The following is a 16,994-nucleotide window of genomic DNA, read 5'->3' on the forward strand; positions in this document are numbered from 1 at the left end:
CAGAGCGTGCCCTCCATCCTCGGGGAGACCCATCACAGCACACGCAAGCCATACCTTGGGAACCCCGTCATGGTCCGCCATGCATCCCCAAGACCCCGGTCTGCAAAGCCCCGAGAAGAAGCTTGGGTGTCAATCCTATTGAGCTGGCAGAACTAAGGCGTGCAGCTGGGGAGGAAATCTTGACCCCTGGAAATGACCCCTGTCCCCTGCCTTAGTTACCTCCATGGCTCAGCGTGATGCAGGGATGGGGGGTGGGGAGGAAGACTCTGGGGCTTTAAGACTCTGGCCCTTACCCTAGATCAACAGGTGACTGCAGATGACAGCTGTTGACCGAGGCTCCTCTCTACTGGACCTGAGCTAACACATCTACCACCCACCTTATCTCCTTTCATCCTTACAGCAAACCTTTGAGCTAGGTACTGTTATATCACCGTGTTACAGGCGGGGGAACCTGAGGCCCAGAGAGGTGCAGTGACTTGCCCCCTGTCACTCTCCAGTAAGGGACACGTATGGGGTTTGAACCCAACAGTCTGCTCTCTGAGTTCCCTGTTCACCACAATAGGAATACTCTGAGTGGTGGGATTTTGAGGGATGTTGACTTTTCTCTTTGGGCTTGTTGGCATTTCCTTCCCTTCCTTCCTCCCTCCCTCCCTTTCTCTCTCTGTCTCTTTTTCTCTTCTTCATATATATATATATATATATATATATATATATATATATATATATTTTGGTCGCACCGTGTGGCTTGCGGGATCTTAGTTCCCCAACCAGGGATCAAGCCCATGCCCCCTGCAGTGGAAGCACCGAGACCTAACCACTGGACCGCCAGGGAATTCCCTTGTTGGCATTTTCTTGATAACTCTGCTTTCCTTTCCCCATGTGTAGACACAGGTTCACGCTCACACACTCACATCCACAGTCACACACACACTCAAACACAGCCTTACATGCTCACACATGCTAACACACATTCACACACAATCACACATGCGCTCACACCCTCACACATACCATCAACACACACCCTCGCTTGAACACACACAACATTCCACATACAGTCACAGTCGCACACTCCTATTCATACACCCAATATCTCACACACATGCACACCCTCACAAAAGTACTCACCCACACTCACATCCCACACACAGTCACACATACACACACACACACACACACAGGCAACAGCCCCTGTTCCTGTCTTCTTCAGGGCTCCACGGCCCACCCCTTGCTCCTGCTGAAGCCCCAGGACCCCAGAAGGAAGATGGGAAACCCCCAGGCCCTGTGATGCAGTGCCAGGCCGTCCTCCCAGCTGTCTCAATCAGCACATTCGGGGCACCAAGGCTCGAGCCAGCAAAGTCTCCCCTCCAGCACCTTGAGGGGCCGGAAGAGGGCCCCTGCTCTCTGGACAGAGCCTGCACAACAGCCTGATTGGTTTTCACACTGGCTGGGCAGGGGCAGCGAGACCCTCCTGTCTGGGAGTGTGGAAGGAGTGCGAGTGAGTGTGTGGAAGTGTGTTTTGAGTGACAGACAAGATCCCTGCCTTCTGAAGCTTTCAGTCGAGTGGGGGAGACAGGAACAAGCAAGGAGACCAGTATGAGATCAGGTTATCCTTGTTCAGTTGTAAGGGCTGGGAAGGCACTAGGCTGGTGAGATGGTGAGTGCCCGGAGGCGGCTGCTTCGGACACGGTGGCCAGGGAAGGCCTCCTGAAGAGTGACATTTCAGCTGAGCTCTAACTGTTGCAGCAAGATCTGCAGGAAAGGGTTCTAGACAGGGAGACTGAAGGGGCAAAGGCCCTGCAGTGGGCTGAGCTTGGCATGCTTGGAGAACAGCAAAAAGCATACAAGAGGGCAAGTCATAGGGAAGGAGGCCAGGTGGTATTGAGACCAAATCATTGGGCTTAGTAGGCCACTGGGAACATTTTGGATTTTACTCTGTTTGCAAAGGGAAGCTGTTTAGTCCTCACAACAAACCCTATGCGGTAGGAACTATCCCCATTTTACAGATGTGGAAAACAAGGTTCAGATGGCATGAATGACCCACCAAGGTCACACAGCTCATACACGGTGGAGTCTGGAGTGGAACCCAAGTCTGACTCTGCTGGGTTGTTCCTAAAGGCGCAGCCAGGTCTCTCAGTGCCCCCTCCCCTCCTCAGGTGTGAAACCCAGGTCACTGGGCCGCGGAGATCCAGGGGCCTAGCCCAAGCCTCCTGAAGCTACCAGGCTTCCCCAGGGAGGAGAACGACGGTTGAGGACCTGCTTCCCCCCTCAAGGACCCAGCTCCCCAGCCCAGAGCTGTGTGGCCTGAGAAGGTGATTAAAGTTTTACAGCCATCTTGATTGCCCAGTGATAGTGAAGGGCCCTGCTCTCCAGGAAAGGATCCATTTCCCCAGCTCTGCGTTCATCCCACTCCGAAGGGCCTTCCTTCCCCAGGAGGCCCAGGGGAGACCAGCTCCCCAGGCAGCCACCACGCAGGCTGGGCCCCAGCAGCTTCCCCCGCAACACACACACGTGCAACCCCGGCTCCCTGGCTAGTGTTCTCCTTTCACAGCAGTTTTTGCAAGATAACCATTTCCTGCTCCTCAGTTTAGACTGGCCCTCCCCATGCCCCATCTCTTCCTTGGAAACAGAGTCCCAGCCCCACCCTGCCCCAGCCTGGGCTTGGTCACCAAAGGGAACAGCAGCCAGAATAGTAGTAGTAAGCACCGAATCAGTATGCTCGTTGCCAGCACTGACGTCCTTTTGTTGACCTTGTGAGGTATTATTATCCCCATTTTACAGATGAGGAAACCGAGGCTCAGTGAAGTACAGGGGCCTGTCTAGGGTCATAAACCTTGTGAGTGCAGGACCAGAATTAGAACACCCATCCTTTGGACTCCAGAGTGATGTGTGTGTGTGTGTACATGTATGTATATGTATCTATGTATGGTATGTACGTGTATATATAGGTATACATGTGTCTATACATATTCTTTTGAATTGACAGCACACATGCACAAATGGGCACAAATCATAAGTGTACAGTTTGGTGAATTTTCACAAACTAGACAGCACCCAGATCCCAAAACAGAACATCCCAGCCCTGCAGAAGCCCCCATCCATGTCCCTCCCCATCAGTCACTAGCCACCTCCCGAGGGTAGACACTATTCTGACTTCTAAGAGCAAAGATCAGTCTTGCCTGTTCTTGAATTTGATACAAATAAAATCATATGAAAAAAATAATAATAAAAAAATAAAATCATGTATTATTTTGTATACCACTTCTTTCACTCAGCATTATGTTCTTTTTTTTTTTTAATTGAAGTATAGTTGATTTACAATGTGTCAGCTTTTGGTGTTCAGTTATACTTACATATATAATATACATTCTTTTTCATTTGTATGTATGCTTTTTCATACATTTTTCCTTTATGGTTTATTACAGGATATTGAATCTAGTTCCCTTGTTTATCTCTTTTATATATAGTAGTTTGTATCTACTAATCCCAAACTCCTAATTTATCCTCCCCAACCCCCAGCATTATGTTCTCTTTTTTTAAATTAATTTATTTATTGGCTGTGTTGGGTCTTCGTTGCTGCACGTGGGCTTTCTCTATTTGCGGCGAGTGGGGGCTACTCTTCATTGAGGTGCGCAGGCTTCTCATTGCGGTGGCTTCTCTTGTTGTGGAGCACGGGCTCTATGCGCGCAGGCTTCAATAGTTGTGGCACGCGGGCTCTGCGGCATGTGGGATCTTCCCGGACCAGGGCTCGAACCCATGTCCCCTGCACTGGCAGGCGGATTCTTAACCACTGCGCCATCAGGGAAGCCCAGCGTTATGTTTTTAAGATTCGTCTGTGTCTTTATGTATAGCAGTGGCTCATCCCTTTTCATGGCTGCATAGTATTCCACCTGGTGACCACTCCACCATTCACTGAGTCATTCTACAGTTGATGGACATTTGCATTGCTTCCTGTTTGGTGATGTCATGAATGAAGCTGCTATGAACAATTTTTATTGTGGTTAAAACATAGATAACATAAAATTGGCCATTTAACCAATTTTTTAATAGACTTTATTCTTTAGAACAGTTTTAGGTTCATAGCAAAATGGAGTGCAAAGTACAGAGATGTATCACGTGCTCCCTGCCCCCCTCCCACACAGAGCCTCCCCCACTACAAACATCCCACACCAGATGGTACATTTGTTACAATCGAGTGTCATATTGATGCATCATTATCACCCAAAGTGCATAGTTCACATTAGGGTTCACTCTTGGAGTTGTATATTCTATGGTTTTTGACAATGTTTAGGGCCATATATCTACCATTACGGTATCATACAGAATAGTTTCACTGCCCTGAAAATCCTCTACTCTCTGCCTGTTCATCCCCCCATCCTCCCTTAACCCCTGGCAACCACTGATCCTTTTACCGTCTGCATAGTTTTATCTTTTCCAGAATATGATATAGTTGGAATCATACAGTGTGTAGCCTTTTCCGATTGGCTTCTCTCCCTTAGTAATATGCATTTATGTTTCTTCCATGTCTTTTTTATGGCTTGGTAATTCATTTAGTCTTAGCACTGAGTAATATTCCATTGTCTGAATTACCATTTTATCCATTCACCTACTGAAGGACATCTTGGTTGCTTCCAAGTTTTGGCAATTATGAATAAAACTGCTATAGACATCTATGTGCAGGTTTTTGTGTGGCCATAAGTTTTCAACTCGTTTGGGTAAATACGAAGGAGCATGATTGCTGGATCGTATGGTAGAAGTATGTTTAGTTTCATAAGAAGCCGCCAAACTGTCTTCCAAAGTAACTGTGCTGTTTTGCATTCCCACCAGCAATCAAAGAGAGTTCCTGCTTCTCCACATCTTCGTCAGCATTTGGTGTTGTCAGTGTTTTGGATTTTGGCCATTCTATTAGGTATGTAATAGTACCTCACTGTTGTTTTAACTTGCAATTTTCTAATGACAAATTACGTTGAGCATCTTTTCACGTTTATTTTGCATCTGTATATTTCGTTTGGTGAGGTGTCTGTTCAGGTCTTTTCCCTCTTTTTAAATCAGGTTATTTGCTTTCTTATTGTTGGGCTTTAAGAGTTCTTTGTATATTTTGGATAACAGTCGTTTATCAGATATATTTTCTCCCAGTCTGTGGCTTCTCTTCTCATTCCCTTGACAATATCTTTCACAGAGTGGGAGTTTTTAACTTTAATGAAGTCTAGCTTATCAATTCTTTCTTTCATGGATCATGCCTTCAGTATTACATCTAAAAACTCATCTCCATGCCCAAGAAAATCTAGATTTTCTCCTAGGTTATCTTGTAGGAGTTTTATAGTTTTGTGTTTTACTTTTAGGTCTATGATCCATCTTGAGTTAACTTTTGTGAAAGGTGTAAGGTCTGTGTCAATATATATATGTATTTTTTGCACGTGTATGTCCAGTTGTTTCAGCACCATTTGTTGCAAAGCACCATTTGCCTTTTCTCCACTGTATTGCCTTTACTCCTTTGTCGGAGATCAGTTGACTATATTTATATGGTTCTATTTCTGGGCTCTCTATTCTGTCCCATTGATCTATTTGTTCTTTTGTCAACACCACACTGTCCTGATTACTGCAGCTTTATATAGTATGTCTTGAAGTCGGGTAGTGTCAGTACACCAAATTTGTTTTGCTCCTTCAATATTGTGTTGGCTATTTTCACACAGCAAAAATGACAGAGCCTGGGGCTTCCCTGGTGGCGCAGTGGTTAAGAGTCCGCCTGCCGATGCAGGGGATACGGGTTCGTGCCCCAGTCCGGGAAGATCCCACATGCCGCGGAGCGGCTAGGCCCATGAGCCACGGCCACTGAGCCTGCACGTCTGGAGCCTGTGCTCCGCAACGGGAGAGGCCACAACAGTGAGAGGCCCGCGTACCGCAAAAAAAAAAAAAAAAAAAAAGACAGAGCCTGGATTTGGCCCCAGACCTGAGTCATTCTAGCTTTTGGATAATCCATCCAAGAGCTTTTCTTCACGTACAATTAATATTTGTTTTTGCACAAACAGTATCACACTTCAGCTTGATTCTCCCCCTTGTTTTTACTCAATAGATTTTGGAGGTCATTTCATACCTTTAGGTAACATTTGTGTATGGATAGATACATAGATTTTTTTCCCCCCATGCTACTGGGTATTTTTTGAGCGATGCTCTGTAATTATTTGGCCAGTTCCCTATGGAAGGATATTTAGGTTATTTCCAGACTTTTGCTACTCCAGTGACTATCTGCAAACTAGTATCTTCACTCCCTCCACAAGTCTATCTATAGAAGAAATTCCTACTGGGTCAGGAAAAAAAAAGTACATTTACAATCCTGCACTTTGCCAAATTCCCCTTGAAGGAGGCTGTCCCATGTGAGAAGCAGAGACTGTTTTACATTCAGAGAGCATTTTTAGCCTCTGACCGGAGGCTGGAGAGATGAGGGTATCTCTTGCCTCACCTGCCGCCCCGCTGGGCTTCACCTACTCTCCTCAGCTTTTGGTTCAGTCCACACTGATCCCTTTTCTGCTCCTCAAATGCCAGGTGAGTTCCCACCTCAGAGCCTTCCCACTGGCAGTTCCTTTCACGGAGAATGCTCTCCCCCCAAACCTCTCCATGGCTCCCTCCTTCTCACCTCTCGCCTCTCAGGGAGCCCTTCCCAGCTAAAGAGACCCCATGGCGCTCTCCATTGCCTCACCCAGTTTTACTTCCTTTACAGGAAATAAATCATACTTGGCACCACATGAAATTATGTTATTTACTTGTTGGTTTTCTATCTCCCCCACCCCGCGAAGGATGGGAGTTTTCCGTCTTTTTTCACACCCAGCCCCCAGCACCCAGCACCCAGCCCCCAGCGATCGCTGAGTGCATACGGCTATCTCCCTCTCCCAATCCCCACCGCCCTGGCTCTGTTTGTCTCCGTGAAATGTATTCCCTTCCAACAGGTATAATTTACTTATTCATTACGTGTATCGCCTGACTCCCTCACTAGAATGTCAGCTCCAGAAGGGCAAGGATCTCGTTTTGTTCCCTGTAGCATCGCAAACGCTTAGAATGGTGCACGGCACATAGCAGGTGCCTTTCAACAAATATTGGTTGAATGAAGGAAGGAATGAGGATCCTAACCTCAATCCTCCGAGGCTGGCTGGTAGGCCCTCCGGAGGAAAAGGACGGTTAAAGAGCAGGCGCGCCAGCAGCTGTGGTCACTTTCTTCTGCTCAGAATGGGCCTGAGGTCTCCAGGGGTGGAGCACCGAGCGGAAGGGCCTGGTCCTGCGGATGAGGGCGGGGCTCGTCGCAGGTGGGCGGTGGCTAGCTGTGGTCACGCCCCCACGAAGGCCCCGTCCACCAGGAGGCCCCGCCCTGCCCGTCAGCTGGCCTGTGTGCCCGCCCCCCTCTGCTCCGACCTTGCTGCTGCGCAGCAGCCGGGGGCGGGAGGCCCGGAGGAGCAGCGGGAGGAGGGAGAGGCGGGAGGGGTGGAGCGAGCGGGGCGCCGGGCGCTGTCTCCAATGAACAGCGCGGAGCCCGCGCCCCTGAGGACCCCAGCCCGCTGCGCCCCCTCCCCACGGCTCACCTGGTGCCAGGTAAGCTGACAGGTAAGAGTGCGCGGCCCGGGACCCCCGACCCGGGTCTTTCTCAAGTCGAAGTGCCAGACCGGGCACAGGCTGGAGGGACATTTGGCTCTCCCTGCCTCGGGGATGGAGTAGGCATCTCAGTTGAAGGTGGGAGACTTCCTGGCCTCCCCTCCTGGTACCCTAGCACCCGCAGCCGCAGGTCCCAGCCCCCCATCCCTGCAGCATCCTTTCCACGCCGCAGGGAGAATGTTGCTTTTTTTTTTTTTAACCATTCAGGTGCCGCCACCTCTTGGAAAATGGTGAGGGTGCCTTTTGACGTGGATCCTGGGATGGCTGTTCTCCCCCCAGGATCGGACTGGCGCCTCTTCTGAGGGCTCCCCACACCCTACAGCGTTGCCTGCCCACAGATCCTGAGAGGCTGGCTATGTCAGAAACCTGGGAGCAGGCCTGGACCTGCCGACCTTGGCAAACCCCTTCCCCTCAGTCCCCCCAGCTGGCCAATGGGCTGACCCTTCTCTGCATCCACCCCGGCAGTTAGGCCTGAGGCTTCCCAAGGGCCTCTCCCTTATTTCTAGTTCTTTGTTAAAACAGGGTGCCCCCTCCCCAGACATGACGTTAATTCAGACAGCTTTAAGCTGGTCTGACAGGACTCCCCCCACCCTGGAGTTAGGCTGCCCTCAATTCCCCTGCTTCAGGTGGGCAGGTGACAGGTGACAAGAGGAGGACGGCAGGAAGGCCACAGTGACTCCCCAGTTTGCCTCACCTAGAGCGGTGAGTTATCTGAAACAACTTCCCCAGATGCCAGTGTGGGATGTGCAGGCTCAGCAAGGGTGGGAGTCAGGATGGAATAACGTGGACTCAGCTGAGTCCTGGCCCTGCATCCAGAGACCCCACAATGACACTGTCCCACAGAACCAGCCCCAGTCAGCTGGGTGATGACTGCTTTGGGGTGAAAAGTTCACCCCCAAAGTTGGGGGAGAGCTGAGCTGCGTGGGCCCCCCAGGCCCTTCAGGACCCTTTCTTGGGAGCCCTGAATAGCCTGGGCCCAGAGAATGAAGTGTGGGGTTTCAGCTCTGCCTTTGCCTATTCTCTTCAGGTCATTTGACTTCCCCAAGCCTCTGTTTCCCTATCTGTAAAATGGGAATGATAACTGAGAGAACGTCCCAGAGTAGTGGTGAGGATTAACTGGGATGGGAGGTGACAGGCACTTAGCACATTGTCAGGCACTTAGTAACACCCCATAAACTGTAGCTGCTGTGGTTATGATAATAATTGCTATTTGTTATCTCCTGGCCGTTCCAGACTTTCCTTTTGTGCACCTGACAGCTGGACATGCCCCAACCACCATTTCTTCTACTGGGAAGAAAAGCCTTTGACAGGACCTGCAGTGGGGATGTGGTCAATTGCTAATCCTGTGCCATTCCTTAGCTCTTGGGGTCAAGGCGAGTTGGCCCTGTCTTCCTGGGCACAGCAGACCCTGGGCAGTGCCTGCTCTGACCTCTGGCCACCACCTTGTCCTTGTCCCTTGGGGCACACACGTCACCCTTGTGCCCACGATTTGCCCTCCTGCTCCACCTGGCCAAGCTCAGTTGCGTCCTCCAGGTCAGGCAGATGGTGTGCTGGGACATGGCTCCAACCAGCCCACTGGCCCCCATCCTCCCCTCCTCCCAGTCTTGGCTGGTGGTCTCGTCCCCTTCACTCTCCTGCTCAGTAACTTTAAAAATAACAGAGTAGGGGCTTCCCTGGTGGCGCAGTGGTTGAGAGTCCGCCTGCCGATGCAGGGGACACGGGTTCGTGCCCCGGTCCGGGAAGATCCCACATGCCACGGAGCAGCTGGGCCCGTGAGCCATGGCCGCTGAGCCTGCGCGTCCGGAGCCTGTGCTCCACAACAGGAGAGGCCACAACAGTGAGAGGCCCGCGTACCGCAAAAAAAAAAAAAAAAAAAAAAAATAACAGAGTAGTCTGTCCCCACTGAGGGCTGTAACCTGACCCAAGTTGGATTCTGCTCCATCAGAGCCTGGAGTAGAAGGACTCAGCACTTAGGAGATGGGGACCCCGGTGCTCTTGCTGTTCTGTCCCCAGCTCACGGGGTGACCTTAGACAAGCCTCCCTCCCTCCCTCTCTGGGCCTTAGTTTCCCCATCTGTAAAACGTGGTTCAAATAGTCTGTGATGCTGGAGTGCAAAATTTTCTTTTATTCCAGTGAAGAAGATAAACAGCTGGGGCTCCCATGTGGGTGGTTGTCAAATGACATTACCCGAAGCAGAGGGTGTCGGGAAGGGACTGACCCAGTGACTGGGAGTCGGGATGGGGAGGGCTGGCCAAGCCCCTGGGCTTCTGCCTCCTGTCCCACTTCTGAATCCCAGCTCCTTCCCGGCAGCTAAGGGACTCCTTGTACCCACCAAGAGGTGAGTTGCAGCCAAGGTGGCTGACGGGGCCCAGGCAGCCGGCAGTAGCTTGGCCAGGAGGCCTGGTGAGGCACCCGGCCAAGAGCATCCCTCCCTGGGCTCCAACTCACACTCACCCACTTGCTGGCTCCTCGAGGCCTCTGCATTGCAGCAGATAGAAGCCTGCACTGGCAGCCCAGCCAGGGCTGGGGGTGGAACAAGGGCCTGGGCAGGGGGTGTCTGTTCCCCTGTCCCCACCTTCACTCCCTCCCCTGCCCTTGATCCCAGTCAGCCCTGGCTTCCCTTGGAGAGGCAGCTGCTGACAAAGCAACTGTCTTCTCTAGAACATACTTGAGTCTTCCTAGAAGTGCTGTGGTGACAGCAGGGCCCAGGCTTGGGGACCGTCACGCCCCTGGGTCCCCTCTGCATCTCAGACCCTCCTGAGCATCATTAAAGGTCTTGCCTACCCCTGAGATGCTGTTTTGAAGAATTATGCCTTTGGAGTTGAGAGCACAGATTTTGGAACTCGAAGGCCTTGGTTCACATCCCAGGTGTGCCACTTCCTAGCTGTGTGACCTGAGGCAGGTTACTTAACCTCTCTGTGCCTCAATTTTCTCACCAGAAAATGGGGATGATAATAGAACATACCTCATAGGATTCTTGTGAGGATGAATGCATGTAAATCACTCAGAACAGTGCCAGGTGCACGATAACATCAATAAGTGTCTGCTCTTGTTACTGTTGCTGCTGTCCTTGTCATTGTTGTCACTGTGTGTCATCAGTTCTGCTTCTTAGCTGAGCCCCCTCTGGTATAGACTATTCTCCTTCAGTGAATACTCTCTGTTAGCACTTGCTATATGTATGTATGTGTGTGTGTGTGTGTATATATATATATATATTTAATTGAAGTATAGTTGATTTACAATGTGTTAGTTTCTAGTGTACAGCAAAGTGATTCAGTTATCCATATATATACATATTCTTTTTCATATTCTTTTCCATTATGGTTTATTACAGGATATTGGATATAGTGCCCTGTGCTATACAGTAGGACCTTGTTGTTTATCTGTTTTATATACAGTAGTTTGTATCTGCTAGTCCCAAACTCCTAATTTATCCCTTCCCCACCCTTTGGTAACCACAAGTCTGTTTTCTATGTCTGTGAGTCTGTTTCTGTTTCATAAATATTTGTGTCGTATTTTAGATTCCACATATAAGTGATATCATATGGTATTTGTCTTTCTCTTTCTGACTCACTTCACTTAGTATGATAATCTCTAAGTCCATCCACGTTGCTGCAAAGGGCATTATTTCATTCTTTTTTATGGCTGAGTAGTATTCCATTGTGTATATGTACCACGTCTTCTTTACCCATTCATCTGTTGATGGACATTTAGGTTGCTTCCATGTCTTGGCTGCTGTGAGTAAGGACTTGCTATATTGACAAGCACTTTAGCTTAGCAGTTTAGAGCCCAGCTTTTGGAACCAGTCAGCTCTGCGTTCAAATCCCGGCCCTGCTGCTCACCAGCTGTGTGATCTTTGGCAAGTTATTAGCTTCTCTGGGCCTCAGTTTCTCCGTCAGCTAAATGGGGATGATAATAGTGTAAATCTCGTGAGGTTGCTGTGAGGATTACATAAGCAGACACGTACAAAGCACGTGACCCACATAAAGGGCGGGGCTGCTAGGAAGGGCCGTGCCGCCTAACTGTTTGCTTGTAGTAATTGGGCTCCTGCCGTGTGTCAGGCATGTGGTACCGAGATTGTGAGCCAGGTGCTGGGACCCTTCACACACTGGCTCGAGTCCTGGCTGGGGCCTTGGTTGGCTGAGTGATATGGACCATGTGCTTTTGCCTCTGTGTGCCTCAGTTTCTCCAGCTGTAAATGGGAATGTGGAAGCAGCAGCCTCATGGGGTTGTGTGGGGTTTCTGACATTGGTCTGAGCACTGGAGCTGTGGGGGGAGAGGGTCTCTCAGTCTGGCCCCCATTCCCAGTCACTACTCACAGTCACCCTTCCTGTTGCTCTGCACCTCTCCGCTCCGCTGGGGACTCCAGAGCTTTGCCCATTTTGCAGATGGGACAACAAAGACCCCAGGGGAGAGAGGGGTGAACCCAAGTCATGAGGTGGCACTCAGGGGCACACCCAGTCTGGTCCCAGTCCTGCCCTGGACAAGCCCCACTCCCAAACTCAGGCCCCCAGGCCCACCTCCCTCCGTGTCTCCGCAGCTCCTGGCATCTCCCAGGCCCTGGTCCAGGCCTGAAGGACCCAACGTGGGACATACCTTAGGCAAAGCAGACATCGCGCTCCAGAAAACCACAAGGGGCTAGGGCTGAGGGCGAGGGGCAACCTGGGCTGGAGGAAAAGATTCTGGAAACTTCCAGGCAGATACAAAAGTCTCTGGGTTGCTCACAGGCCTGCAGACACCCCTTCTTGGTCTAAGAGGGTTCAGGTTTATTTCGGGAGACTGAAGGCCTGATGTGGGGAGGAGGGAAGTGGACAAACGTTTATTAAACATGCACTATATGTGGTAACAATCAGTAGCAATTATTACGGGCTCGGCACTGTGCCCAGACCTGATGTTCACATATTAAACCTCCTGCTAACATTTTACAAAAGAAGAAACAGGTTCAGAGAAATTAATGATTGTAGTAGTAATAGCGGTAGTAGTCATAAGGCAATGACTCTTCATTATATCCTTTGCTGATTTCAGTTTCATCTGCAGAGCCCTGCACATCCCTGCACCCTCACCTCTCTGACCTCATGGGGCCTCTTTGCCTCCCTCAAGCCACACGTTCCTACCTCAGGCTCTGGCGTTGTCTGTTCCACCTGTCCAAAATGCTTTTCCCCCAGATCTCCACGTGGCAGACTCCCTCACCTCTTTCAGTCTTACTCAAGGTTTACCTTCACAGCGATGTCTTCCCTGGCCCCCATTTGTTTATTTATTTGTTTATTTGTTTTTGTCTGTGTTGGGTCTTCGTTGCTGCGCGCAGGCTGTCTCCAGTTGCAGTGAGCGGGGGCTACTCTTTGTTGCAGTGCGCGGGCTTCTCATTGCGGTGGCTTCTCTTGTTGCGGAGCATGGGATCTAGGCACGCGGGCTCAGTAGTTGTGGCTCGCAGGCTCTAGAGCACAGGCTCAGTAGTTGTGGCACATGGGCTTAGTTGCTCCGCGGCATGTGGGATCTTCCCGGACCAGGGCTCGAACTCATGTCCCCTGCATTGGCAGGCGGATTCTTAACCACTGCACCACCAGGGAAGCCCTGGCCCACTATTTAAAATTGCCCTCACCGCCCCTCATGGCCCCTCGTTCCTCACACCCCAGCCCTATCTCTTAACATACTGTATCATTTAGTTATTATGTTTATTATCTGTCTCTGACATGAGTGTCTCATCTCCACAAGAGCAGGGATCTTTGTTATTTTTGTTCACTGTTAAATCCCCAGTGCAAAGAACAGAGTCTGGCCCACAGAGGGTGCTCAATACATATTCCTTGAATGAGTGGAGCCGTCACAATACCTCTGTGAAATCAGTATTCTTGTCACTGCCATTTTACAGATGAGGAATCTGAGGCTCAGAGACGTCAGGTGACTTGCCCAAGGTCACACAGCCAGCAAGTAGCACACCTGAACCCCTTGCCCTGTTGCCCCTACAGGTCTGGCCTCGCCCCACAGACAATGGCCTTGCCCCCATGAGCTAGAGCCTGCCCCTCGGTGCCTGCCCACCACCCGCCAGCAGGATGCAGCTGTGGAAGGCAGTGGTAGTGACCCTGGCCTTCATGAGCTTGGACGTCGGCATGACCACGGCCATCTACGTCCTCAGCCACCTGGACCGCAGCCTCCTGGAGGACATCCGGCACTTCAACATCTTTGACTCGGTGCTGGACCTCTGGGCGGCCTGCCTGTACCGCAGCTGCCTGCTGCTGGGGGCCACCATCGGCGTGGCCAAGAACAGCACCCTGGGGCCCCGGCGGCTGCGGGCCTCCTGGACGGTCATCGCCCTTGTGTGCCTCTTCGCGGGCATCTACACCATGGTGAAGCTGCTGCTCTTCTCCGAGGTACGCAAGCCGGTCCGGGACCCGTGGTTCTGGGCCCTCTTTGTGTGGACCTACATCTCACTTGCTGCGTCCTTCCTGCTCTGGTGGCTGCTGTCCACGGTGCAGCCGGACGCCAAGGCCCTCGAGCGGGGGGCAGGGGCCGAGGCCGAGGGCCCCCCTGGGGAGGACCGGCCCGCGCCCGAGCAGGCCTCCGGGGCCACGCTGCAGAAGCTGCTGTCCTACACCAAGCCCGACATCGCCTTCCTCGTGGCCGCCTCCTTCTTCCTCATCATGGCAGCACTGGGTAAGTGAGGGCTCTCTTCTTTCCTCTCACGTTTTAACATCTTACTTACGTGGTTCAGATATCAAATTGATATGCAAAGGTAAACACTGAGAGTTTCACTCCTAATTCTACTCCTGACTGCCCTGATCCCGGTGCCCAGGGCTAACTCCAGAAGAAGGTTCCGGAAGCTTCCAAGTGGGCAGGAAACCACTTTTATTCCTTTCTTGTATATGCTTCCAGCGTTTCCTTATGCGGCTACAAGCAAATAAGTACATGTCACTCTCCCCACCTCTTACACTCCATTCTGTGTCTTGCTTTTCTCACTTAACAATATATCCCGGAATTTTTCCAATCGGTATCTCATTCTTTTATTTGGCTGTGTAATACTGCACTGTGTGGCTGTACCACAGATTATTTAGTCGGTCTCCCGTTGTTGGACTCTTGGGTTGTTTTGAGTCTTTTTCTCTTGTTCATACATGTTTCATATAAATGTGCATATATCTGTAGGATAAGTTCCTAGAAATGGCATTTATAGGTTCAAAGCATTTTTTGTAATGAAGCAGAATAGAATAGAGCCATCAGGGTATGTAGTCTGTGGTAAGGTTAAGTATTGTTTTGTGAAACTTTTATTTTAGCTGTGTGCGCCTGTGTGTGTGTCCTGGTTGGTGATGTAAATTGTATCTGTTACTGTGGATCTGGTCCAAACAGTTTTAAAGCAACACTCCAGCAACGTGGGTGGGAAGGGACGTCACGGGGTGGAAACTCCACGGGTTCTGGGGGTTCGTGGGCAAGTGCTCAAACCTTTCAGAGACTCATATCCTCCTTCTGTGAAATGGGGATTGGGAGCATCCTTATCCCAAGGTGTTGTAAAGTTTGAATAAAAAGACAGAGAGGAGGAGCTTCCCTGGTGGTGCAGTGGTTGAGAGTCCGCCTGCCGATGCAGGGGACACGGGTTCGTGCCCCGGTCCGGGAAGATCCCACATGCCACGGAGCGGCTGGGCCCGTGAGCCATGGCCGCTGAGCCTGCACGTCCGGAGCCCGTGCTCCGTGACGCGAGAGGCCACAGCAGTAAAAGGCCCGCGTACCGCAAAAAAAAAAAAAAAAAAAAGACAGAGAGGAGAAGGACAGGTGCAGAGCTTGGTACGGCATGATGAGTACAGGAATGTTAGCTGCTATGAGTCGTTACATGTTTAACTCCCAGGGACAGAGTCTGGGAGTAGCTACAAAGCCAGAGTGATCTCAAAGAGGACAGGCGAACCCCAGAGCCCATTTCCTTGTACCATCCGTCCTCCATCCTCTCAGTCCCGGCCCCTTAACCGCTGTGTGATTTTAGGCAAGTTACTTAACCTCTCTAAGTCTCATCTCCTCATCTGTAAAATGGGCGTCAGCAGTTGCGGGGTTGTGAGGTTCAGTGAGTTAATCCGAGCAAGACGCCTCGGACAGCTCATGGCACACAGAAACCTCGCAGTAAACTTTAGTGGCCGTGAGTGTTGGGATGACCCCTTTTCATTTAACCAGATAGTTTCTCCTACTCGTGCTTCAAGGCCCAAATGTCTGCTCCTGAGACGCCTACTCAGATTCTGCCGACCGTGGCCCTTAATTACAGCATCGGTGACGTGAAAATCACATGTCCACTCTCCTTTCTCCCCTTCCAGGCTTTGAGCCCCTCGCGGACAGGGGCCAGGTCTGACTCATCCAAGGCCCTTGATACCTGGCACAGAATCAGACTTACTGAGTGAATGAATGCATGAATGAATGACCGTCCTGCCTGTGTGGGCAGATGTTGCCCCCACGGCCTCGTTTCCCCTGCCTCCCAGGGTGCTGTTGTCAGCTGGTGTGCGCTTAGGGAATACAGATGTCCTAAAATACAGCCCAGCAGATTGCATCAGCCTGCAGGATTATGTCAAGGTTATGGGCTTCAACTTGAAATCAGGCCCCCCGACTTCATCAGTAATTTTAATCAAGTTTACTTAACGTGGCCAAGCTTCAGCTTCTCATACTGCAATGAGGGCTTCTTCAGGTTATGGTGAAAATTAAATGAGGTGAAGCACGGTGCCTGGCAAAACTAGGTACTTCTTCATAAAAGTTAGGTACTGTGATTATTAACAATTATTTTTCAGTCAGCCAGCATCCAGTAGGGTTCAGCTTTTTCTGAAACCTTATAATCTAAAAGAAAAACCACCCATTGTGAAAAAAAAAATGGTTAGTTTTGTGCTGAGTATCTCCCGTTGAGATACGGATTTCCTGGCAACCTAACTACAATAACCTTGGGCAAATGACTGAGCCTCAGTTTCCTCATCTGTAAAATGGGAAGAATGATAATAGACCACCTATGGGGTTATTGGGAAGCATTTGAGACTTGAAAGAGATGAGGGAGCAGCTATCTGGGGTAACAGTGCTCCAGGCAAAGGGAACAGCCCGTGCAAAGGTCCTGAGGCAAGAAGGTGCCTGATTGTTAAAGGAAAAGCAGAGAGGCCAGCACAGCTGGAGCAGAGGGAGTGGGGGGAGAGAAGAAGGTGAGGCAGCTCAGTAGCAGGGCCCAGTCGTGCAGGGCGCCGTCAGCCACTGTAAGGCCTTTGACTTTGATACTGGATGAGATGATCTGCCTTGGGTTTCACAGGCTCCTGCTGCCGGTTGAGTGGAGAACAGGATGATGGGGATAAAGGTGGCAGCAGGGGGAGCCAGGGGTTTGCTGAGATAGTCCAAAGGAGGTTGACAAACCTGGG

General features: G+C 50.7%; 1 protein-coding gene across 15 annotated transcripts in view; it reads left to right on the top strand.

Moving 5' to 3' along the window:
• Positions 1 to 16,994, top strand: part of ABCB9 (ATP binding cassette subfamily B member 9) — a 38,142-nt gene that overhangs the window by 3,153 nt on the left and 17,995 nt on the right. For 4 of the 15 annotated variants that reach the window (XM_073789980.1, XM_073789979.1, XM_073789978.1 and 1 more), the window contains exons 2-4: positions 4 to 2,312; positions 4,828 to 4,909; positions 13,605 to 14,289. In XM_073789980.1, the coding sequence (XP_073646081.1) occupies positions 13,689 to 14,289 (601 nt within the window). In that variant the 5' untranslated portion in view covers positions 4 to 2,312; positions 4,828 to 4,909; positions 13,605 to 13,688. The other 11 variants (XM_073789982.1, XM_073789983.1, XM_073789984.1 and 8 more) reach the window with 10 other exon arrangements.

This window comes from Tursiops truncatus, chromosome 13 (assembly GCF_011762595.2).
Source record: "Tursiops truncatus isolate mTurTru1 chromosome 13, mTurTru1.mat.Y, whole genome shotgun sequence".
NCBI classification, from domain to species: domain Eukaryota; kingdom Metazoa; phylum Chordata; class Mammalia; order Artiodactyla; family Delphinidae; genus Tursiops; species Tursiops truncatus.